At 56.1% G+C, this 23,504-nt stretch overlaps 1 protein-coding gene across 1 annotated transcript in view; it reads right to left on the bottom strand.

Annotated features, from left to right (window-relative positions):
• The window catches only part of SLC29A3 (solute carrier family 29 member 3), a 43,138-nt gene that overhangs the window by 4,649 nt on the left and 14,985 nt on the right, over positions 1 to 23,504 (bottom strand). Inside the window, exons 3-5 of the mRNA XM_027062200.2 lie at positions 13,695 to 13,777; positions 6,151 to 6,377; positions 2,724 to 2,886 (exon numbers count right to left, since the gene is read on the bottom strand). Coding sequence (XP_026918001.2) covers positions 2,724 to 2,886; positions 6,151 to 6,377; positions 13,695 to 13,777 — 473 coding nt within the window. The remainder of the gene's footprint in view (positions 1 to 2,723; positions 2,887 to 6,150; positions 6,378 to 13,694; positions 13,778 to 23,504) is intronic.

Below are 23,504 nucleotides of genomic sequence, written 5' to 3'. Positions count from 1 at the left end.
GGTGGGGTTGGGAAAGCGGTGGTTTGGTGGGTGGCTTGGTGGCAGCTGGCTTTGGTTTCAGCCCTACTTCTCTCTCCCCATGTGACCTTAGGCCAGGTACTCCCCTCTCTGGGCTCAGTTTCCTCCTCCGTAGCAGGAGGAGCGCTGCAGCCATGAGCTTCCGAGCGTCCTGCGGGTCCACCCATCCTAAGTGCCTACAGATGACAAGCGAGTTGGCGGGACGGTTCCTCCCCCGAGTCACATTTCCATGCGGTGCTGAGCTGGGCACTGCGGCCTTGAACTCTGTCTTGTTTCACAACCACTATTTAGGGAAAGGAGTTTTCTGACTTCCCCCTCTACTCAGCAGCAGGTCCCAGCCTTAAGTCCGCTCTGGGGAAGGTCCACGCCAAGTTCCCCTGGCCAAAGCCCTTCCTCTTTAAGTTCTTTCAGATCTGTCTCATGTGCCCCCTCCCCCAGCCAGCAGTCTCCCACACGGCCCTGCGGCTCCGTTCCTCCTGGGGCAGCACCCGTGGGCTCCCTTTTAACTACGAGTTAGTCTGAGCAGCTCCGGGAGCACCGGTGTCTCCAAAGCCCCCTCCTCAGATGCGCTTCTGTCAACCCAGAAGTCTTGACCAAAGTTTTAGTCAGCAAAGAAAGAGAAGCTTCCACGGGGCGGCGTAGCCCTTGGGCGTTCCCTGTCTCACAGGCTCAGCTGGAAAGGATTTTGGCCTGCCCACGTGAGACTGGAAACGAGGGTGACCCACTGTCTCTGCTGAGACTGCCCTGGTTTTAGCACCGAAAGCCCCTCATCGTGGGAACCCCTTCCGTCCCGGGCAAATGGGGAAGCCTGGCCACCGCACTGGAAACAGACCCGGGCGAAGCACCGTGAAACAGGACACAGGCAAAGAGCAGGGGCCCTGGGAGGCTCCTGCCTTCTGTCCACTCTGTGACTCGAAGGTAAATTCAGCGGCAGCAACGAGGTATCAGGCAGTGTGTGTGGTGTTGGGGACAGTGAACAGCCAGACCTCAGGGATCACAGGGACGGTGCCGTGCAGCACAGCTAGGCAACTTCTGATGAGGGGCCCTGAAGGTGCTGCGGAGGGGGTGGGTAGGCTCACGGGTCCGTGGCCACGTGGGACACCCAGTGTGAGGGCGCTCGGTCCCCGTTCATCCCCGGGAGGCCACTGAGCCCTGCTGAAGTGATACCGGTCCTCCAACTGGAGAAAGAAACATGTGCCTCGGCAGACTCTGGTGAAGGCAGGGGGCCCTGGGGGTCACCGAGGAGACTTTCTCAGCGGGACAGGAGGAAGGCGTGATGACGAAAGACCCTCGCAGTCACAAGCCGGGGATGCGGCATGATGTGGCGCAAAGGGCGCAGCTGTGGAAACAAATCCGGGTTCAAATCCCAGCCTGTGACCCACCAGGTGGGCAACCCGGGCATCTCTGTGAACTTGCCAAAGCCTCAGTTTACTCATCTGTGAAATGGCGGAGGGCAGTCACGGCGGCACGCAGTTGTCGCACACGATGAACGAAGAAAAGAAACGCGTGTAAACCGCTTAGCTCAGTGCCGCCACACCAAATGGGGTCCTGTGGAAATGGGTTCCTGTGGAAGGGCTCTGCCAGTTCCCACACCGTGGGGCCACCGGCTGCTCCCCCGGCCTTCGCTGCCTCGGTTTCTTCACCTAGAGAATGGGCTAGACAATTCCTGCCATCTCCTACATGAAGATGCCGAGAAAAAAAGCCGAGTTAAGGGTTGTTTTTAAAAGAACAGCAGGAAGCAAGAAAGAAAGAGGAGGAGGGACGCCTGGGTGGCTCAGTCGGTTGAGCATCTGACTCTTGATCTGGGCTCAGGTCACGATCCCAAGGTGGTGGGATCGAGCCCCGTGTCAGGCTCTACACCGACTGTGGAGCCTGCTTGTGATTCTCTCTCTCTCACTCTATCCCCCTTCTCTCGCTTGTGAGTACCCTTTCCCTCTCTTAAACAAACAAACAAACAAATAAATAAATAAAGTTGGGACTTGAGAAAGAAAACAAAACAAAAAGGGGGAAAGAGAGAGAGAAAGCGTGAGAAGGACGGAAGTAAGGAGAGAGGTGCCGCAGGGTGGAGAGAGGCCTGGGAAGACAGAGGATAGAACGCAGCTTTGGAGTCGGGGTGGAGTCCTTCTGCTGCTGGCCGGCTGTGGGCCTCGGGCAAGAAATTCAGAAACCTGGGAGCCAGGTTTCTCGTGTGTGAATGGGGACGGTCGTGATAAAGCGTAGTGCCGCACCCTACGAGGAACAGGTGCGTGAGCCCCGGATGAGAGGTGGCCCGTCAGGCCGGGCCGAGCACAGGGCAGAAGCCAGCGCGGGCGCTGGGCGAACGGAGCTGGTTTTCATCGTGATCTCCCCTCGGTCCCACTCCCGCCGCCTGGCATCCCCGTCCGAAACGTGGCAGACCCCGGCCGGGCGGGGAGGCGGGGAGGCGGGGGGCAGCGCAAAGCCCACCGCCCGGATCCACTGGCCCGGCCGATGGATGGGGCAAGTACGAGCCGGGAGAGCTCGGGGCTCCAGGGTGCGGCACCGCGCGAAACCCACCCACACTGTCTCTGCCCTCGGGGGGGGGGGGGGGCTCTCACCCCAGCGGGGCGGCGGGCAGGAAGAGAAAACAAAGCGGACACCCACTCGGAGGGCGGAAGACCGAGAGCGCATCACTGAAAGGCGGAAGCCGGGCCCGAGAGGAAGGCGCGGGCACAGGCGGGCCTCACCTGGCGTAGTCCAGCCGCGGCAGCAGCAGGCAGAGCCCCACGCACAGCCCCAGGAACACGTCCGCGGTCAGGAAGAAGGCCAGAGTGCTGTCCGTCACCTCGCTGGACGCGGCCAGGTCCACCAGCAGGGCCATGGCACTGATGGTGCCCCCCATGGCTCCTCCTGCAGAAAGCACGAGAAGGTGGGCGTGGGTCCACCCTCCCGGTCCCGGCCCGCCCCCTCTCTGCTCAGGCTTAAAGGAACCAAGATAAAAAACTCCCCCTGCTGAGAGCCGGCTGCGGCCTCTCCCAGGCTCGGAGTGCGGGTGGCCTGAGCACCCACCCTATACCGTGGGGGGTGTCAGGCTCCCGGGCAGATGACTTGTCAGTCTGTAAAATGGGGCTAATACTCGTCCTATCCATCACGGGAGGGCTGGTGGGTATGTTGCACTGCCTGGCTGAATGGATGAGTCTGCCCACAACAGGGGATCGGGATACGGATTCTCAAGGAGGCAGGAAGGTGCTTCGTGCAAAACGCGAACAGCAAGCCGGTCGGCGTGGGCATGGGCTGCTCTGTCATTGCCACACAGCTCTGATCAGGGGGCACTTTTCTGCCCACTGTTGCACAGAGCAGGAGTGGGGAGGGACAGTGTAGGGCCTCGCCCACACTCTGCCCGTACACCTCTGTGGCTCTGCAGGGAACAGCCCATTGCCCTGACGGACGACCCTTTCTCCCTAGCCTCAGGGTGAGCCTTCTTAGCCTGGGTGGGCCAGAGACTGGGATTTAAAAGGATTGCAAAGAAATGAAAGCTAGCACAGTCATGAAGAGCTCAGACTCCGGAACCAGAACACCTGAGCCCAATACCGGTTCTCCCACTTCTGGCGGCGTGGCCTCCAGTAAGTCACTGAACCTCTCTGTGCCTCCATTTCCTCATCTGTAAAATGGGGATGCTACTCATACCCACCTCAAAGGGCTGTGGTGAAGATAAAAAGGGTTACTACACATAAAGCATTCAGAAGGGTGCCTGGCACACAGAAACGCCCTATCAATCCTCTCCGATTCCCAGTTAAGCATTCGGCTATTTCTGTCCCTCCTACATCAAAGCGGCAACAACAGGGTAAACCCCTCGCCAAGAGGGAGCCAACTTCCGAGAAGCTGTAATCCCCACCTGGGTGTTTTGTAAGAAATGGAGCTAAACTTCAGTAAGACACTTCCCGGCTGCCCTGAGGAAGAGATCTTAACATCACTGCCTATTGATTTCCCTCTCTCTCCCCAACTTGTAGGGAATTTACAATATTATCGTCAACAACAAACCAGGCCTCGGGGAGCTCATCTTTCATGACTCCCTCCTTTTATCTCATCAGTTATGGAAATACATGCAAATGAGGGGTTTAAAAAAAAACACCAGTCCAAAACAAATGAATTGTTCCTCAGATGCCAACACACACAGAATTCACAGATGGGCTCCTCTGGACGAAAAGCGATGGGGGCCGGTGGGGTGGGGGTGGGGGGGGTCTCTGGGAGACGGGGCCACCTCCGATTTTCCAGGGGGAGGGACACCCGATGGGGGCGCCACAGAGTGATGATACTGGCTTAGGGCCCAGGGTAATTAATACTGAAGCCTGTGTACCAGAATTCTCCACTTTTTCAAAAACGGGCTTTCTGAAAAATTCATAGGAGAGTCCCCTTTTCTAGAAGATTCACAGGTGGCCAGCTGTACCTGAAAGGCCCCTTGCAGGATGGAGGGAGAGGAGGGGACAAGGACTCCTTTTGGGAGACTCTGGTGACAGAAGAGATTACATCCAACGATCAGGGCCATTTCCCTCAGGCTAGGCGGGTCCTTCTTGAAGCACTGCCAGGGGCTTATCGATTGTATTCCAGAAACTTAGAATAGGGACTCCTGGGTGGCATCCGACTTTGGCTCAGCTCAGGTCATGATCTCGTGGTTCCTGAGTTCCAGCCCTGTGTAGGGCTCTGTGCTGACAGCTCGGATCCTGGAGCCTGCTGCAGATTCTGTGTCTCCCTCTCTCTCTGACCCCTCCCTGGCTTGTGCTCTCTTTCTCTCTCTCTTTCAAAAATAAATAAATAAACATTAAAAAGAAAGAAAGAAAGAAGGAAAGAAAGAAAGAAAGAAACCTGGCAACGGGTCCCCTTTATTTTCCTTTAGGCCCCAGGATTTCCCGGGATACAGTCAAAAGCCTAATCTGATGGCGAAAATGGCAAACAGACTAGAGCTCACATCTGAACTCCGATCTGGTGATACGAACACCTCTAGTGGGTGAGTTGAGAAGGGCTCAGAGGCTCAGGAGGAAAGGTGCGGATCTATTAGTGATGTCTGGCACTGGCATGGGCACACTTGTGCAGGGTATTTGTCATCCCTGCCACGTACAGCCTGGCATGATTAATTAGTGGACACAGAGCAGATTCTTCGTGAAATCCTTCTCGGGTGGGCAAATGCTTACGGCATTCCCTCACACAACAGGGACGTGCCCAGACACCGAACAGGGCAGCTGGGCCCCTGGTTCTGCCTTAAGGGATGGTGTCTTCTGCAAAAGCACAGATTCTTACTGACCCACCTCCTTTTTATCTTGTTGGGACATCTGAGCGAGGGAGCAGAGCTGCCCAGGCCTGGACACCAGGCTTAGGATCAGCATCAAAGTTCAGCCAGAGGGGTTGGCCCGAGTCACACATCTGCGTCCCCAAAGGATGCCAGAGTTCAAGGTTAATGGAGGTGTTTATTTGCTAGGCAGGCTATCGGCTGCTGAGAGGCTGGGTCTTGTTCATCTGTGAATCCCTGGCACATAGGTCTTCTATAAAATGAGAAAGGAAGAAAAGGGGGAGGAGCTAAGAGGAAGGAAGAGGAAAGACGGAAGGGGACAGAAGGCGCAGGGACAGGGAGGAAGGGGAGGAAGGGATGCGGTCCCAGGAGATGGCGCTTGGTAGGCACACATTCTTGCCAAAATTGGCTGAAACTGGCTTCCCTCCCGCCTGCTCTCCTTACAGGATGATTTTCATGTTGTCCCACTGTCACACGTGGGTCTGTGTCCTCTCCCCTCAAATCCAGGTGGGCTCGTGGCTACGGTAGACGTGGCCCTAAATGGCTTCCTCGTCTAAGTCATGAAAGGAAATGATGCTTCTGCCTGGGTCTCCGGGGATGCTCACTCTAGAGACCCAGCAGGCACCATGCCTCGGGGAAGCCCACCGCCGTCCCCGCCGACTCCTGCCCAGATCACAGATGTGTGGGCCAAAGAAATGACCGTTAGTGTTTGAAGCCACTAAGTTTTGGGGTGCTTTGTTACTCAGTACCAGATAGTGGACACACAGCTAACAGTCGTTTCCTTTTCTGGAAGGACCACTGCATGCTCCCCTCTGCCTCCCCCCCCCCCCCACCACCGCGTGACTCCCAGGGGGCCCAACCTCGTCCGCTGCCCGGAGCCCAGCTCTCACCTGATATCAGCGCCTGGGAATTCCTCATGGGGAAGGAGCCAGTCATGCCGAAGACAGTGCTACTGAAGACAGTGGACGTGCCGCTGAGGATTGCCATGCAGACAATGGTGACAGCAAAGAAGCCACTGGTCCAGGACGAGGTGTCCACCTTCACTAGCGCGGTCATCAGCAAGAAGATGGCCAGCATGACGGTCAATGAGGCCAGCACACGGACACGAATCGGAACCCTGGAGTGGGGATGCCAGAAGCGGTCAGAGATCCCCTCGGGGCCTCCCACGCCAGACCAGGGTTGGCGAAGGTTCTCAAGGGAAGCAGGTGAGCTCAGTGGCTGGGACGGCCCACTCTGCAGCCTGGAGGCCTGGGCCTGAATCCTGCCTTTCTGGCTCACTAGCTTGTGGCCTTGGGTCAGTGACTCAATTGCTCTGGTTTTGGCCTCTGCGTCTGCATAGCAGGGAGGAGAACGGATCCACCCGAAGGGAGGCTCTGCAGAGGGGAGGGTGCAGAGTTCAAGGGCAAGTATCAGCTCAGGGAAAATGCTCCTTGTCATCTTGCTTCTTTTCATCTTGCTGTGAGGTCCAAGGACAGGAGGACATGGGGGCTCTCGAGGCAAGTCCCCGCTCCCCCACCACAGGGCTGAGCCCCCACCGGCTCTGTCTAATGTTTCCACGGAGCAACCACCCTCTGGGCTTCCCTCTCCCAGAACTTAGCAGCGGGGCGGGGGGGGGGGGGGGGGGAGGGGGGGGTGGAGGAGGGGGAAGGGCAGAAAATCATCATCCTCATACAGCAATCACCCAGCGAGTACTTAATTTGTGCTAAGTACTCTTCGAAATGTTTTCTATGTGCTGGCTTGCTGAATCACGCCAGCCCCATAAGACAGGCTCTCTCTCCTCTCCTGCACAGGCAGGGAAGGAAACTGAGGTCAGAGATGCTGAAGAACTTGCTCCACGTCACTGGGCTGAGACCCCAGGAGGTCTGGCTCTAGTCTGCGCTCTCAGAATGACACTCTACCACGTCCCCGGAAGGAAGGAAATACGGGTGGTCCAGAACTGAAGGATTCTCCTGGGATGGTCTCAGTTGTCACGGGCAGCCACTGATGCCAGGCTACTGCACCCAGGGCGGACCCCCAACTGAGTAGGGTATACACTCCTCCCAGCCCCCATCTGCCCAGACACTGCCCTGAAGGGAGAAGCAGAGAAGGCTAGCTCTCTAAGAAACTGCACATTTTTATTCCAGGGAGTATATCATCTAAAGGGGCTGTTTAAATCATCAGATTAGACTAAGCTTTAAGCCGGATTGGATGTTTGCTTAATTTTCCCGCTAACCAGTGGGTGAGGGCTGGGAGAAAAGCCAGATTAGTTATACACGGGTATTTTTTTTTTTTTAATAAAAAAGAAAGACCTGAAAGGTAAAAAGGAAAAAAAATACATATATATGTACATAAATAGGTGTGAAATGATGAGCACGAGAAGCAAGGATTTTTCAAAGTGCTTTCGTGGCCCCAGGCTAACTTGAGTTTTTTCTGATCCTCGTTCTGATCCTCGCTGGAGCGAGAACAGGTGCTGCCTCTGCTTTGTAAGGGGCAGAGGGGAGCCTGGGAAAGCGAACAGGCAGTTCAAGGTCGCGGCGTGAGTCCGTGGGGAGCGAGGATGAGGACCCGGGTCTGCTGAAGCTCTGTTAACACACCTTCTCTCTGGTGTGTTCATTCCACAAATGTGTGTTGGGCAACTACTGTGTGTCAAGCGCTGTGCTGTGTGGGACAGACACAGGACAGACAAGGGTCAGTGCTCCATCGGGAGGGCCACAGGGCATCCTGGGCACGTCCAAGGGGGCACCAAACCCACCCTGGGTGTCACACAGTCTTTTGGCAGGTGCTAAGCTGGTGTGTAAGGTGTGTCGGGCTGTGAGCACACGCGTCCTGTGAGAGAGAGAGCACGGCACGTTCAGGGAACTGAAGTGGCCTCTGGGTGCAGGTGAGATTGGGGGCAGAGGCTGGAGAGAAGCAGAGCCCTATCCTGGAGGGTCTTGCCTCCCTGCTAAGTGCCAAGACTTGATCTCCAGAGTAGGGTATAGAGTTGGAGTGCAGGCTTTGTCTGCCAGCATCCCTTTACCCAAAGAACACTCTTCCTGGGGCGCCTGGGTGGCTCAGTCGGTTGAGCGTCTGACTATGGCTCAGGTCATGATCTCACGGTCTGTGAGTTCGAGCCCCTCGTCGGGCTCTGTGCTGACAGCTCGGAGCCTGGAGCCTGTTCCGGATTCTGTCTCCCTTTCTCTCTGCCCCTCCCCCGCTCACACTCTGTCTCTGTCTCTCGCAAAAATAAACATTAAAAAAAAAGAAGAACCCTCTTCCTTGTGTGCCAAGTTGTTCTGGAGAGGTGGCCTGCCATATTGTCCACACTGACCCAGCCACAAATGATGATCACCCACGTGATGAGTGGGTGACTGGAGCGTCCCATGCCACCGGTCGCTGCACTGGGTTAGGGATTGGCGCGTGCGCCAGGCGGGGTCAGCCAGTCCTCCCCAGGACCGAAAGGTGGAGAGAAGTTCACTCTCTGCCATGACCGTGTTGGGGGCTGCTGGTTGCCACCTGGCCGGCTGCACGGAGAGAGATCACATTTGGGATGAAGCCAGGCAGACACACACACAGAGCCCAGGGATGGTGCAAGAGAAGGAGAGCCCTGGGGACGTACGCAATCTCCTAGATCCGACAATGTGATCCCTTTTCGGGTCACTACTGTTTATTACCAAGAATGCCAACTAGCACCAAGAGGCACCTCAGGATTGCTAGCTGGGGAGCAGCATGGTTAGATGCTCCACCCCTATGCCCTGCCTCTACCAGGAAGCAGGCTGCAAGTGACAGGTAATTAACATGCCCCAAGAGCAGCTTTCCACCAATGATGGGGAAGTGGGTGGATAAACACCCCAGCTCCCTCCCCCTCAGGTGTGTTCTCCACACTGGCTCCCAGAGTCCCCGGGTCCAGCTGGGTCACTCTCTATGGGAGCTGGTTTGATAGGCATCCTGTGTTAGCAGCCTTCTCCTTCTATCCCTTTTCTCCATTCTTCTGCCTCTACTTCCCAAGTAAACTCCTCTCACTTAAATCCCTGTTCCAGGGGCTGCTCCTGGGGAACCCCACACCAGGATGCATCTTCCCAGGGTTTGCAGGGGCCTCACCCTGGGCAGGAGCTGATGGGCAGCAGATGGGGCACTTGGGCCCCTGGGGGCCCAGAGAATTGGGTGTAAGTGCACACCAGGTGCCCTGGAGGCTGTGGTCAGGCCTTACCTCTGATGCTTGGGGTAGTTCCACACATTCGACCTTGTCACACCGTGCCCCCCACCCTCTCCCAGCAACTGGAACTGCTCCAACACCCCAAAGATAAGAGCTAGCAAGGGCACACAGCCTGGTTCAACATAATGTTCCAGTTTACGGTTATAAATGTTAAGGAAATCAAGTGGAGAGAGAGGCTGCGGACCGATGCCAAAAAGCTTTAACATGATCCTTGGGGCAGGAAGAAGGCCCAGGACAGCCTGGGAGACATGAGGAGGACAGTGGCCCATCTTGTTCTCCCACTGGCCCAGGGTGGGCACAGGGCCCGGGAGGCACCGGTGAGCATCTAGTGAATGCACAGGCAGGCAAGGGCTACGGGCAGTGCAGGGAGGCTCTCACGCTGGGCCTAACCCCCGGTCGCTCTCTGCTTCTTGACCCCCTCAGCATAGCAGGGAGACCCCTGGGAGCACTTGCAGCCCTTGAAGCCAGCCTCGGAGAGCGGCCTCTGCCTCTAACCACCTCCTCCCAGACCCGGCCTAAGACGAAGTCCACCCCAGGAATGCTGATGGCATCACGGGAGCTTCTGGGGCATGCCACAGCAAAGTAATTAGTTGCCCCAACGGGAAGGTTGCTTTGGAGAGAGCTGGGGGGCTTCTCACCCAGCACCCCCGGGGGCGGGCAGCCGAGGGAAGAGTGGGAGACGAGGAGGTAAACGCCAAATTCAGGACAAGAGCAATGCAGTTCCCTGCTCCGCTCTGCTGCCCCCACAGGCCCCTCACCTGCACAGGCTTCCTCCTTGCCTGCGAATTACCTGCCGCAGGACCCTTTCTCCTCCTGATCCCTGATCCCTGGGCCCCAGGACCTCAGGGATCTTGCCTGGGGCTATTTTCAATGCCCATAAAGCTTTATGGCAAGAAGCCCACCCCACAGGCACTAAGGGGGGGACAGGCTGGCTTCACTCTGCTTCTTCCGCTTCGGCAGGGAGCGTGGCCCAGGGGACGGCGATGCTGTTAGGATTGTGGGGAAAGTCCAGGCAAATGTTGCCCCGGAGTCCGTGGTTCTGCTCTCAGACGGGGGATAGCCAAGATGACTGCTTTAGCCCCGGGACCCTGGGGCAGGCCACGTTAATATGAGATTCTTTGAGAGGGCTGCCAGCTCCCCACCCCCTTGCTCATGAGGGCTCAGCACCCCAGGGGACTGATTTCTTCATAAGTCTCTCAAATGTAAATCCTCCTCATAAGTATTTATGATGCTGCAGATTTAACATAATAAAACACTTGGAGATTATGGATGAGCCAGTCAGAGAAAGCCAGGGTTCTCCAGGAGGGGAAAAAAGGAGACATTTCAATCTCGCACATTAAATAAAAAACAGCTTAGCCCCAAACCATCTTCCCACAACCCAGAAACAGACGGAGGCCTGCGAGCATTCCCCACACTGTCCTCGCCCTTCTGCTGGAGGCAGGAGAGGGGCAAGGGCAGGTCCTGGGGTGGGCTGGACCTTCTGGAGGGTGCCCTGTAACGCCAAGCCTTCAGAGCCAGCTCCCTGCCTGACCTCGGGAGGGCGGCTGCCTTGGCCATCCACTGTCCCCGCTACAGACAGACCTAGACCTTCTTCACCACCTCCTTCCTTCCGGGTCTGTGGTGCATCTCTGGCTGTAGGGAGGGGCCGGCAAACTAGGAGGCAAGTGGTCCAGGGGTTCCAGGTACAGGTGTAGGGCGAGAAGGGTCCCAGTTCTCATCTGGCTTCACCCTGCTAATGGCCATGTGACCTCCGTGAGCCTGCTTCCCATCTATAAAACAAGGTAACAAGTTTCCAGCTCTCGGACTGTTGTAAGGATTAAAGGAGATAATGCTCGGGGTGCCTGGGCGACTCAGTCGGTTGAGCATCTGACTTCGGCTCAGGTCACGATCTCACAGTTTGTGGGTTTGAGCCGCATGTCGGGCTCTGTGCTGACAGCTCAGAGCCTGGAGCCCGCTTCGGATTCTGTGTCTCCCTCTCTCTCTGCCTCTCCCTGCTTGCACTCTGTCTCTGTCTCTCAAAGTTGAATACAAGTTAAAAAAAAAAAGTGCTAACTCCTCTTATTAGAGATTACTCTCCTAGATCCCTGTCACTGCTGGCCCCTGACACCACTGCTGACCCCTGTCCCAGGCTGGCTTCTGGCCTGCTAGACCTCATGACCACAGAGGAGGCACTCCCAGGTACGATGCCAGTTTGGGCCATCCCTTACTGGTCCTGTGGTCTTGGGTACATCTCTTGACTTTCACCTGAAAAGTGGCTAATGTCATGGCCTCCCTCCCGGGTCGCTGTGTGTCACCAGGTGTCAACCCTTTGTTATAGTTCAGACAATGACTCCAGATCTGTCACTTGTACGAGCCTGGGCTATCCCTGCTGGACAAAACCGCATCCCTAGGGCCAGCCAGGCGAGTGGACAGAGAGGATCATGAGAGTCCTGAAAAGGAGGGAGTAGTGAGAGACCCAGGGGCTCTCCACCACGGCTGTCACCCCCTCTTCATCCTCCTCCTCCCTTTGTGTCCCCTTCCTTTCTTCCTGCTTTCCCTCCTGTGAGCCTCTGCCAAAGACACAGCTCTTCCCTCCAGGGGCTGGCAATGCTGAGGGGACACGTGGCCCTGCTCTGAGCTCCATTCCTCTCCCTCCTCCTGGAAGCGGGGCGGGGGGGGGGTCCTCTGGAGGCGGCACCCCACCTTTGAGGACACTGAGGGTAGCCCTGTGCACCAGGGGAAGGCACAAGGAGGCAGGTTAAGGGTCAGCTGGTTTATGATTGGGGTTGCAAAGCCCTCAGGCCATCTGGACCCCATTCTGCTTCTCGCTCTTACAGCCTGCACCTTGGTTGTAAAATGGGTGCAAATCCTTTCACTTTCCTTCTCTTGACAGGCGGGTCCGTGTCCCCTTGAAACCAAGTGGGCTTGGTGAGTGCCTTGACCGGCTGAGTTCAGCGTCAGTGCCACCATGAGGCTACAGAGACCTTGTAGCTTCTGCCTTGCTCTCTTGGAGCACCTGCTCTTTAGCCACACCATGAAAAATCCTCCTGCCTGAGGCCAACTTGCAAGAGACCATGGGGAGGGGAGGGGAGGGGAGGGGAGGGGAGGGGAGGGGAGGGGAGGGGAGAGGAGAAGGAGACAGGGGCCAGCGAAGGCCCAGCAGCTCCAGCCCAGCTGTCTGCAACCACATGAGAGACACAAAGCCAGAGCTCCCAACTGAGCCTGATGACTCCCAGATCCTGAGCGATACTAACCACTGTTACGGTCTTAAATCACGGTGCTTCGGGGTCATTTTAGCGCAATGACAGGGGATTGGAACAGCCCCATAGCTTATGTTTGGAGAGACTGGTCTATCCAGGCTTAGCACACGTGAGGCACAGGTGCTGCCCTCTCTCCTCCCATGCGCGGAGCAGACATCACCAATCAATCGCAGCACACTCCCTGTGGCCGGACCTGCCTCAGCGTCCTGTTCCACCCGAGATCCAGGCAGTCACGATAAAGGTGGCTGCACTGAGTGAAACTGATTGGCCATCGGTGAGCTAAGGTTTCAGTAGGCTGTGCCCAGAGAAGCCCAGGTCTCTGGTGGTAACTCAGGGGCAACGTAGGCAGAGTAGCTAGGGCTGTTGCTCTTGTGAACCTAAATGACAGTGGATGGCAATAGTCCCCCAGTGGGACTGAGGGCCATGCTAACTTGCCTGGCTACTTCCTAAATCAGTCCTTCCTCCACAGCTCTCTCCCGGCCCCCACTCTAACACAATGTCAGACGTTCCCCACTGACCCTCTGCGAGTGGTCAACACGTGAGCCGGTGACCCATTCCCCCAGAGCGAGAGCCAGGATTGGGGGGGTGCCAGCCTCTCAACTTCCCACGGCTCTCAGAAATGCTTGGGAAACCAGCCTCCCTTGTTCCCCAGCCCCTCCCAACCCCCCGCCACCATCTACATGCTGTCCTTTGGTTGCTAAGTCTGCGGCCCAGGTAGCTGTTGACAGGCTCCCATGAGAGGGAAAGGAGGAAGACCCACGTCCCCACATGCCTCCTGCTGGCTGCTGACACCATGCCATGGCGTGTGGCTAGGAAGTGAAAGACCAGCTCCCCAGCTGGGCATCCCATCGGGAGGTCACGGATCTGACTTCTCCATCATTATGGAGGAGTGTGGGCTGCCTGCCTCCTACTTAGGGTGCTGCCCTTGAAGCCGGCAGAAAAGCAGCCGCTGTGAACAAAAGGCAAGTGGAGACGCAAGGAGGTGAGGGTCAGGGGCTGGCAGAGAAAGGAAGTGGCCTACCTGTTGACGAGCAGGAAGTTCGCCATGAGGCACAGCACGGAGGAAACGGTGGAGGCAACGGTCAAGTAGCTCTCAAAGTAGTTCTGCAAGCACAGAAGTGAGGAGGCTGCTGATGTCACCTGGGAGGGATGGGAGGGCCCCACTCGAGAGCAGAGCCAGGGCCCTCCTGGGGGGCTTCTCCCCACTGTCTTCAGATACGACTGATGGATAAGTCTAGCCCAAGACGGCATGGGCCCGCCTCTTTACGACCTAGGACCACTTACTCGGTCACACAACAGACGCCTACATAAGCTGTGCTAAGTGCTGGGGACACAAGTTAGGATAAGACATTGTCCTTGCCCTCAGGCCCCCCAATGCTCTGCAGCCCACACTCCCACCTATTCTTTTTTTTTTTTTTCCACTCCCACCTCTTCTACGTGTCCATCCACAGGGGAGGCAATGGGGACAGGACTCAATTGTGAGCACGTATACACAGAAAGACTGTGCCCCACCGGCCTTCTTTGCCCACTGCCAAATTTCAGTTATCCAAATGCGTGTTGTGACCCAGCCACATTCTCATGTTCCTGCAACCAAGTGAGGCCTCTGAGAAATACACCAACCCTGGGGTGCCTGGGTGGCTCAGTCGGTTAAGCGTCAGACCCTTGACTTAGGTTCAGGTCATGATCTCACAGTCGTGGGATCGAGCCCTGCATCGGGCTCCTTGCTAAGCACGCTCTCTGTCTGTCTCTCTCAAAATAAACATTAAAAAGTTAGTTTAAAAAAAAAAAAAAAGATATACACCAAGACTGATCCCTGTAGGGAAACTTTGTTCCAACTCTGGATTTGCTTCCTCAATAGAGCTGCTATCCAAGGTCAAAGCCATTTTGGAAAATGGCTCCTAGACTGGCCAAGATGAGGACAAAGGGCATTTTTCTAGAAGCAGTTCTGGGTTATTCTAGACGAAGTGTACATGAGACCACATGACAAAGAAATCCTGATTATGAAAGCTGTAGGGCAACTGTGTGTGTGTGTGTGTTTAACTTTTTTTTAAGTTTACTTATTTATTTTGAGAGAGAGGGAGAGCGAGAATGAGCACGAGTGGGGTAGGGGCAGAGAGAGGGAGGTAGAGAGAACTCCAAGCAGGCTCCATGCTGTCAGCACAGAACCTGACTCGGGGCTTAAACTCATGAACTATGAGATCACAACCTGAGCCAAGATCACAAGTCGGACACTTAACTGACTGAGCCACTTAGGCACCCCAACTGTAAGCGTTTTTCGAAACTCAGAGAACTGTCCACTCATCAGAGTAGATTTTACTGTGTATCTGGTATCTCTCAATATACCTGTCTTAAAAAAAATTAGAAAAGGCTGACAGATCTTGGCTTTGGTTGTTGTATGTTCCACCACGAACCCCTGGTTGGTAACAATCATGGGTTCTGAACCGTGGTAATAGATTACACGTATTAAGCGTTTACTGTGTGCCAAATACAAGGGCTTTATATGAAGTATATTGTTTACTCTACAAAATAAAAAAGAAGCTGTGAGTATTCTACTCTGGAAAGCTCACCAGATTGACTTCACTGAGGAAATATTTTGAGTTACAAATGTGCCAAGCACAAAGGACAATGTGTGCAAAAGCTTGCCAATGTGCAAAGAAGTGTGGCGACTGTAGGGATCACTACGGAGAATGAGACATGCTTCTTGCCCGTTAAGAACGAAGCATCCCACTGGGAGTGTAGGATAGAGTGTGAAGGTATTTTCATCTCAAAACACCACAGGAAGAGATGTCAGAATTCTGTGGGGGTTTTTTTGCCAAGTCAGAGGTAGGAGCAGTGTGTTCTATAAGGGGTTCCGGGTGGGGGGGAGTGGGACCAGGAAGGCGGATCACGAGAGAGAATGGGAACGAGTACCAGTTTGGGGAAAGGTCCCCGAAGCGGTGGGAACGGAGTCAAACCTTGAAAGAGAGGGTCAGATCTGTCCTTTCTGGGGGAGTCTGACTGCAGCGTGGAGTGCAAGAAGGAAAGATATCATAACGAGCTCCTCCTGGTCTGCAACGGATTGTTCCACGGTCGCTTTTTAAGCCTGCAGAGTGCTTTGCGGTCTTTGAAATCTGCACCCTGAATATCAGGTTGTGGTGGCCTTGCAATTAAAATGATAATCACAGCTAGTGCGGTCCATCAACCATGAGCCTTAGAAATAGCCTTCCTCCTTTGAGGTGCTACCTCATTGTTCCTGCCCTGATGGGCTCAGTAGAGCCTGGACTGGTCCGAGGCACTCAGTCAATTACGTCTTGACACAGTGGCTGAGCCTACGTGAGGCCAGGCAGGTGGCAGGCGGGAACCATGGAGAAAGGCCCCGAGGAAGAGACAGCTGCAGGTGGGGGCCAAGCCTGCCCCAAATCCGAGCCCCCGGTGAGGCTCCCTTTACTCAGTGGCTGCTCGCTCCGTGGCCAGTCTACAAACGGCCATCACATGGGATGCAGAGTCCCTGTCTTTGTTTTTTCAAGCAAGCTCAGGTTCCCTGAACATTTTAGGAACGGGGATTTTCTAGGTAATTGAATGTTCTGGTTTGTTGATATTTAAGCAGAAAATTATCCTTCTAATGTTGGAGAGGGTTTTAAATATTGACACCCGAGTAGGGCTTGTGACTCCCTTTCTGTTGACAGAGCTCCTTTTCTCTGCTTCACAAAGAGCACACAGAAGGGGCAGAATGGACTTGACCCTGGTACAGATTGGGGACTGCAGATGGTTATGGGGGTTGACTCAGCATACCCCAGGGAGCTGTTTTGTTTTTTTTTTAAACTTAGTTCCTGATATAAACATGTGGGCGGGGGGGGGGGGGGGTGGTTACTTACTTGCTGCTTTTGCCTGTGAATAGAGTTCTAGCAAAATGAGGTGTGGTGGGCAGACCCTCCCGATGGTCCCCACAGTCCCAGCCTCCTGTGTTCACACCCTTGTACGTGATCCCCTCTGCTAAGTGTGGGTGGGACCTGTGACTTGCTTCTGACCAAGCAAGGGGCCGACATCTGTGATCGTGTGTATGGGGGTATGTTACACGACATGGTAGCACCTGTCTCGTTGGACTCCTTTCTTCTCTCCCTTGGTGGCTTAGAGGGCACAAGTGGCCATGCTGGGGAACCCCATGTGGCAAGAACTGCAGGTGACCCCTAGTTGCTCAGAGAGGCTTCTGGCCAACACCCAGCAAGGAACTGAAGCTCTGAGTCCTACCACAACAGCAAGGAATTGCATTCTGCCAACAATCCAGGTAAGCCTGGAAGTGATCCTTCTCCAGCTGGGCCTCCAGCGAGACCACAACCCTGGTGACCCCCTTGATGGCGGCCGTGTGAGACCCGGAGCCGAGGGCTGTGCCCCGCCCCCGGACCACAGATACCGTGGGGTAACAAATGCGTTATTTTCAGCCACTAAAGTGTGTAGTATTTCGTTACACAGCAATAGATTCCTAATTAAAGAGGGCTTTTAGACAGCTGAGGTCCTGCTATCGGGGTTTTCCTGAATATCGCCAGCTTCTTGTAGTTTAAACTCAGCGTCTCATCGGAAACAGGGACAGCTGAGCATGATCTTGCCAGACACGAAGACCAATATGTCTGCCCACGACGGGGACAAAGGTTATGCTTGCTGAGGTCCTTGTCAAATCCTCTGAAATTAGGATCCTTTTTGCGGGTGGCGTGCATGGATTCCAAGAAACAGGACTCAGTTCATGGGCCACCACCGGATCTGCTCACCTTGCCTGGCTCTCAGGACATCTGCCTCGCTACCTGACCTCCCGGTCATAAAGCCACTGTCACTGCTGCCCCCAGAGAAGGAGCTGGCTGCTGAGGAGAGATCCCTGTGCCCGGGTCCTGGCCGGGCTGCGTCCCAGAGGCTCTTGCTCCCCGGGTGACAATGAGAAGGGTCAGGTGACACTCCCCGAAGTCGAGGAAGGCGAAGCCCCGCGAGGCAGGCTGTGACCAGCGAGAGGCAGGAAATGGAAAGGAGACAAGAGATAAACTTCTTGACTTTCATCTCCCCCAACCAACTGTTCAAAAATGCGGTGGCCCCACGTGGCTTCTCTGGATGTGTGCTGGGCGCCTGAGCAGCCAGCTGTGTTTCGTCGCAAAGCTGTGGCCAGCCCAATAATGCTGCGGCCTGCGTTTTCTCTCTCTCATCTCTGCCTCACTTCCCTTTTCCCTCACTCTTGCTTCCCTAGAACTGCACACCCTGAGATGGCATTCGCATGGAACGTGTGGCCTTGGGCTCCTTTCTAAGAAGCATCCCCCAGTGAAGGCCCTCCTTTCCATCCTGGATGATGCCCTTTGCAGGCTCGCAGCTGGCATTTCCCTCCTGGGTTCATCTCGTTTTCTTCCAAGGGATGTTGGGGCCACCGTCTCCTATTTTACCCCAGGAAATGCAAAAACGTTTGAATACTGGTTCAAAAACATTGGTAACAGGCCTGCCCCCTCCAAAGCAACCTGTCATCTCCATCCCATGGGGCAATCTTATGTCATGCGATGTATGGGGATGGTTCATGCCATAGTTTGCCTGCACTTGGGACTGATTCCTAAGAGCTGTCTCAAAAGGCTCTGTTATTTATCACACCAGGTGCCCCCCAACATGACTGACGAACGTGACCATGAACAGGGTGAACCCAAAGACCCCAACGCCCAGCTCCAGCCATGCAGGAGTGCAGGAATGAGGAGACCACTGGGGCAGTGGCACCAGGCCACCTCGGGTGACAGCGGAGGCTATGCTTTCCACACCCACAGGAGGCACCAGTCCTGAAGCTATGATATAAATGAAGCTCTTCATAGTTGTGCAACATGGCAGCCTTGTTTTTGTTTTTTGTTTTTCAAATGTTTGCTTATTTTTGAGAGAGAGCGAGTGAGCACGAGTGGGGGAGGGGCAGAGAGAGAGAGAGGGAAACAGAATCCGAAGCAGGCTCCAGGCCCTGAGCTGTCAACACAGAGCCCAATGTGAGGCTCGAACTCATGAACCATGAAGTCCGAAGTCCGACCCTTAACTGACTGAGCCACCCAGGGGCCCCACGGCATCCCTGTTTATAGGTTTCCGTGGAAAACCTAAGTCCTAAGGAGATCGGTCTAGGGCTCACGTTACTGCAGGCAGAACACTGATTCAGCAAGAAGGCAGGGCCGGAAGGTGGGTGGATGCAGCAGGGCGGGGCGTGATGAGAAGACAAGGCCTCTCCAGGCCAGTCAGGAGACCCGGAGGCAAATCCCACGGCCCTCAGCCCGGCCGGGTGGCCACTGTTGATCAGATTAACAACCCCTTCCCTTGTTTACCCAAGATGTAGCCACCCCTGTGCGCCCCTCACTGTGCTGGTGGCTTGGTGTATAAGAGAGAAAAGACAGGGTGCCTGATGCCCTCTGGGAACACGTGGCCTGGCACGATCCTATAGCTCGAGCACAGTGGACACGAGACGTGGTGGGAGGACAGAAAGAGGGGCCGGAGGGCTTCCCACAGGAGGCCCTCTCAGACTGTAGCCTGAAAGACCGGGGGAAGTGTGCCAGACAGAGGGGGGAGGAGGGGCTGCTGGTGGAGGGATGGCACTCCAAGAGGAGGGAACAGCATGTGCAAAGGCATGGAGGGATGCTTCCTCGCCACTCACGAAGTTCCTTTGTTGGAACGGACTTCCTGGGCATTGACAGGAATCTGCTGAACTGAGACAAAACCATTGAATCCAAACACGCTGGGAGAAGCAGGAATGTAACCAGGGCACGCCACGCCCTCCCCCCTTTCAGGGTGCTCAGGGAGTGGCCCCATCCGCCACCATTCTGAATTCACCAAGCCCGTGGGAGGCGAGGCCCAGCTGAGGAAGAAAGAGTATCTTTCTTGTTGTGTATCTAACCTAAACTCCCCGCCCTCAACCATCTCCCTGCATGCTGCAGTTACCTGGGGGCTCAGCGGGGGGCTCAACACCCTGGCAGCAGTGACACCAAAAGTCATCCTTGGCACTGGTCAGGCAACCCAAGTAGCAACACGGAACCCCTGCGGAGCACCAGGTAACTGCCAAGTGATCAAAAGCGCTCACACGTGGCCTGCACGGACCCCAGGCCCTTTGCTCTTGACGCAGCTTGTAAGAGCAAGGCAGTGCTGATGTGCTTCCGTTTTACAGATACGGAGCCAGAGACCCACAGAGGGGATCACCTGCACAGAGGCGCCTACCTGGCGAGTGGCAGATCTCCTGATGCAGGCAGGGCAGGGGTGGGGTGGGGGGATATTTCGCCCCTCTAGCTGCGGCCGCCTGCCTCGCAGACGTCCCCGGGATTGAGGCATGTCACCGGGCCACCCCAGTGGCCGGCGTGGGCAGCCCATGCGTCTTCCCGGCAGTGAGCAGGGACCAGCTCGTGGAAGTTGAGGTGCCACCAGGGAGGCATCGGCTCTCTGCCCCAGCCCTTAAACACGGGTGACCTGCCCAAGCCAGCAAACGACGGGGTTTGATTCCTCTCCCCTCTGCAGTTCACTGTCTTCTCCTTAAACCCCAACGGTCCCTTCCCCAGGGCATTTCCACAGGGCTGTGGCTCTGAGCAGAGTTAAAAGGAAACATTTTCAGAGAAGAGCCGTCACTTCTGTCAGCCACCCGAAATGGATGGCCACGGTCCGCTGAGGAGCACAGACCATGGTACAGAGGACATAATAGGTGGGAAGAGCCGGGCAGGCTTCCAGCTTCTCTCCTGGCTGTGCAAACTCGCGCCCCGGGTTGAGGGGAGGTGGGGTCCCAAACCCAGACCAGGCACGGAGCCTGGCCCCGCGGTGCCAGCTAGGCGTGGGGGAGCCGCTCTGGCCTGGGTGCAGGGCACTCGATCCGCTCGTGATGGAGATGAGAAACTCATTTTCATCCGTCCCCACTCCGGCCCAGTTTGCGAACCCCAGGAAAAGGGGAGAGCCGCTCGGCAAATGCAATTTAAAAACCCATCGGAGCCAGCTGGCCAGATGTGAGGCCCATTTTACGATGGGGAACGCTTCTCCCCTCCTCCGCCACGCCGAGAGGCTCCGTGCTAAGCGTCTCTTCTGGAAGAATTTAATTCTGGGCTCCGAGACCAGGTAAAGAGGTTTCTTCGGGCAGGGAGGCCCCGAAATGAGCCCGTTTATCTCTGGCAGGCCCTGGTTAAGCTGCTTCTCCCCTAAATGCTATTTGGGCACTTTGAAATAAGTGCAGCAAATTAGTCACGAGCTGCGGCAGACTAACTCGGTGCCCGGCCGCCCGGCGGCTCCCAGGCAGCTTCGGGCAGCCCCCACCTCAAGAGCGCAGCGGCAGAGGCAGCTGGCTCCTGCGGGGCGAGAAAAAGCGATTCAGGCCCGGGGGTGGCAGCTCGAGGCAGCAAAGCGTTACCTGGATCACAGGGGCATGAAATTAGCAGCAGCGAGCAGGCTGGAGCCAAGAATAGTTTGCTGCAAACTTGCTGCCTTCGGATGGCCGAGCTCTATGGCCTGGGATGCTGCAGGGAGGCGCCATCGCCCTGGCATCGGCCACGAAGCGAGCCGAGGGCGGGTGTCGCCAAGGGCTGCAGCTGGCCTCCTGCCTCTGGGTTCCTGTGGGGGCACTGGCCCAGGAAAGCTAACAGGGGTGCGGAGGGGCGGGGCCAGCTGGGCAATGCCAGTTTCAGGGCCCAGAGAGGTGAGGGACCCGGGAGCCTGGATCCACCAAGGCGTGATGGGGTATCCAGGGGCCCAAGGGCAGAACAAAGCTGGGTCAGAATCAGACAGGTAAGGTCCGGAAAGATGCTGGCCAGACAGGCCCAGCCACTCAAAGGACAGGCGCCCCCATCAGACCTGTGTACTCGGTTCCCACATCAGCCCACCAAGGCTCGGCCTCATGGATCACCTCCAGGCCCCGGTTCCTCGGGGCCACTGTAAATCTTGCTCACCCTGGAGGCCCTCCCCAGTCCGCGATCCTTTTTTACACCTCCTCTGGAATCCCTGCCAGGGGATAAGCAGAGTGGCTGAGATTTTCAGGAATGAGCCTCCCTGCCTCCCCCACCTCTGTTGTAGAGCACACCTTCTCCCCCCAGCCTAAGCTGACTTCTAGGAAATTTGCACCATGAACACTTGCCTTCCCTGCCTGAATTTTCCGTCTCTCCTTCACTGCTGGCTTTCCTTCTCATCTAGCTAAGGAAAACAACCTGTCTGATCTCATTGCCTCCAGCCCCAGGTCCCTCTTCCCTTTTGCCACAAACTCCTTAGAAAGGCAGCCTATGCCCTCAATGCTTACCCTTACCCCTCCCAGACTGCTCTGGGGAAAGACTCCTCCAAAGGGGCCTCTTTGCAGCCCACCCATAACCAAGGCGTGGTCAGGCTCCTTATACCATGGGCCACCCCGGCTATAATGGGTTGAATAGCGCCCATGTCTAGCCAGGACCTCAGAATGTGACCTGATTTGGAAAATAGAGTCTTAGTGGATACAATTAGTTAAGACAGGGTCACATGGGACCAGGGTGAGCCCTAAATGCGATGACTGGTGTCCACATAAGCAGGAGAGGGCATTGGATGCTGAGACACAGCCACATGAACAGAGCAGAGACCAGAATCGCACGGCCACAAGCCAGGGAGTGCCAAGGAGCCCCCAGGGCCTGGAAGAGGCAAGCGAGATTCTTCCTAGAGTCTTTGGGGGCAAGCATGGCCCTGCTGGCCTCTTTGTTTGGGGCTTCTGGACGCCAGAACTGTGAGAAGCAAATCCTGTGCCCACATCTGAGCGCCTGGTCACGGCAGCCACAGGAGATGGCCACACCTTCCCTCCAGCGCTCTGCACTTGAACTCCCGGGCCACCCCTCCTCCTCCTCTTTCGAGGCAGCTCAGTCCACCTCTGCTCTCTGCCACCAGAGGTGCCTCCTGAGCCGCACGTTGAGTTTCCTCTGTCCCACACTCCTGCCTTGGGACGCTCTTGTCTCCCGGCTTCGAGGAGTCCCAAGCCCCGTGCCTACATCCATCCGTCTCTGCCTCCAGAACAATTTTCACTGAAATTCAACAGTTTTCAAATCCTGCCTGGGTGGCCTGCTGAGCCCCGGCTCCAAGCTCTCAAATCACAGGCCTTCAGGCACACCTTCAAGAGGACCCCAAGCCACCTCTCCCGAGGCTCCATTTCTCAGTGGCCCTCCTCAAAGTTTCTCTGCTTTGCTTCACCACCCCAGGGCGATCACTTGTCCCTAGATCCCACATCCCTAGCAAAGGACAGTGGCTTGCATTCCCACCCGCACCCCCGGACTCCCCTCTGCCACCCAGGGCTCCAGGCCCTCCCCCACGTTTCCACCACACCCCCTTGCTCAAGCTTCTCCCTGGGCCTGGCCACCCTCTGCCTCCCCAACTCCAGAGCGACTCTGGCCCTTGTCTGCGTTGCAGGGCTTGGCTACTTCCCCGCTCCTGTATGGAGCCTTGGCCCCCCAGTCCTCCTCAGGCTCCTCAACACACAGGCCCCTCTCCTTGGCCCCCTTCCAGGACACCCTGGGGGCTCCAGTTTGGTTAAATGACGGGGCATGTGAGGTGAGGGAGGCAGGGAGGGGAGACTACGGATGGTCTCAGGTAGCAGGCTGAAGAGGGGTGTTTGTCTCAGAAGGAACTAGGGAGCCATGGAAGAATGCTTCTGCACAGCACTGATAAGATCCGTGCTGCGCACAACAGGGGTCACCCGGCAGGTGAGGTGGACTGAACTCAGGGGGAGCAGCAGGTAACAATGGCTATGTGTTTATCCATTCACTTCTTCATTCAGGAAACAGCGAAGGCAGATAGAGCCCATTCACTTATTTGACAGTAACGACTGAGCACCTTATGTGTGCCAAAATGTGCTAGAGGCTGAGGATGCCATGAGGTTCTAGTGAGGGAG

Source organism: Acinonyx jubatus, chromosome D2, assembly GCF_027475565.1.
Source record: "Acinonyx jubatus isolate Ajub_Pintada_27869175 chromosome D2, VMU_Ajub_asm_v1.0, whole genome shotgun sequence".
NCBI classification, from domain to species: Eukaryota; Metazoa; Chordata; class Mammalia; order Carnivora; family Felidae; genus Acinonyx; species Acinonyx jubatus.
This window is presented reverse-complemented; position numbering and strand designations above follow the sequence as displayed.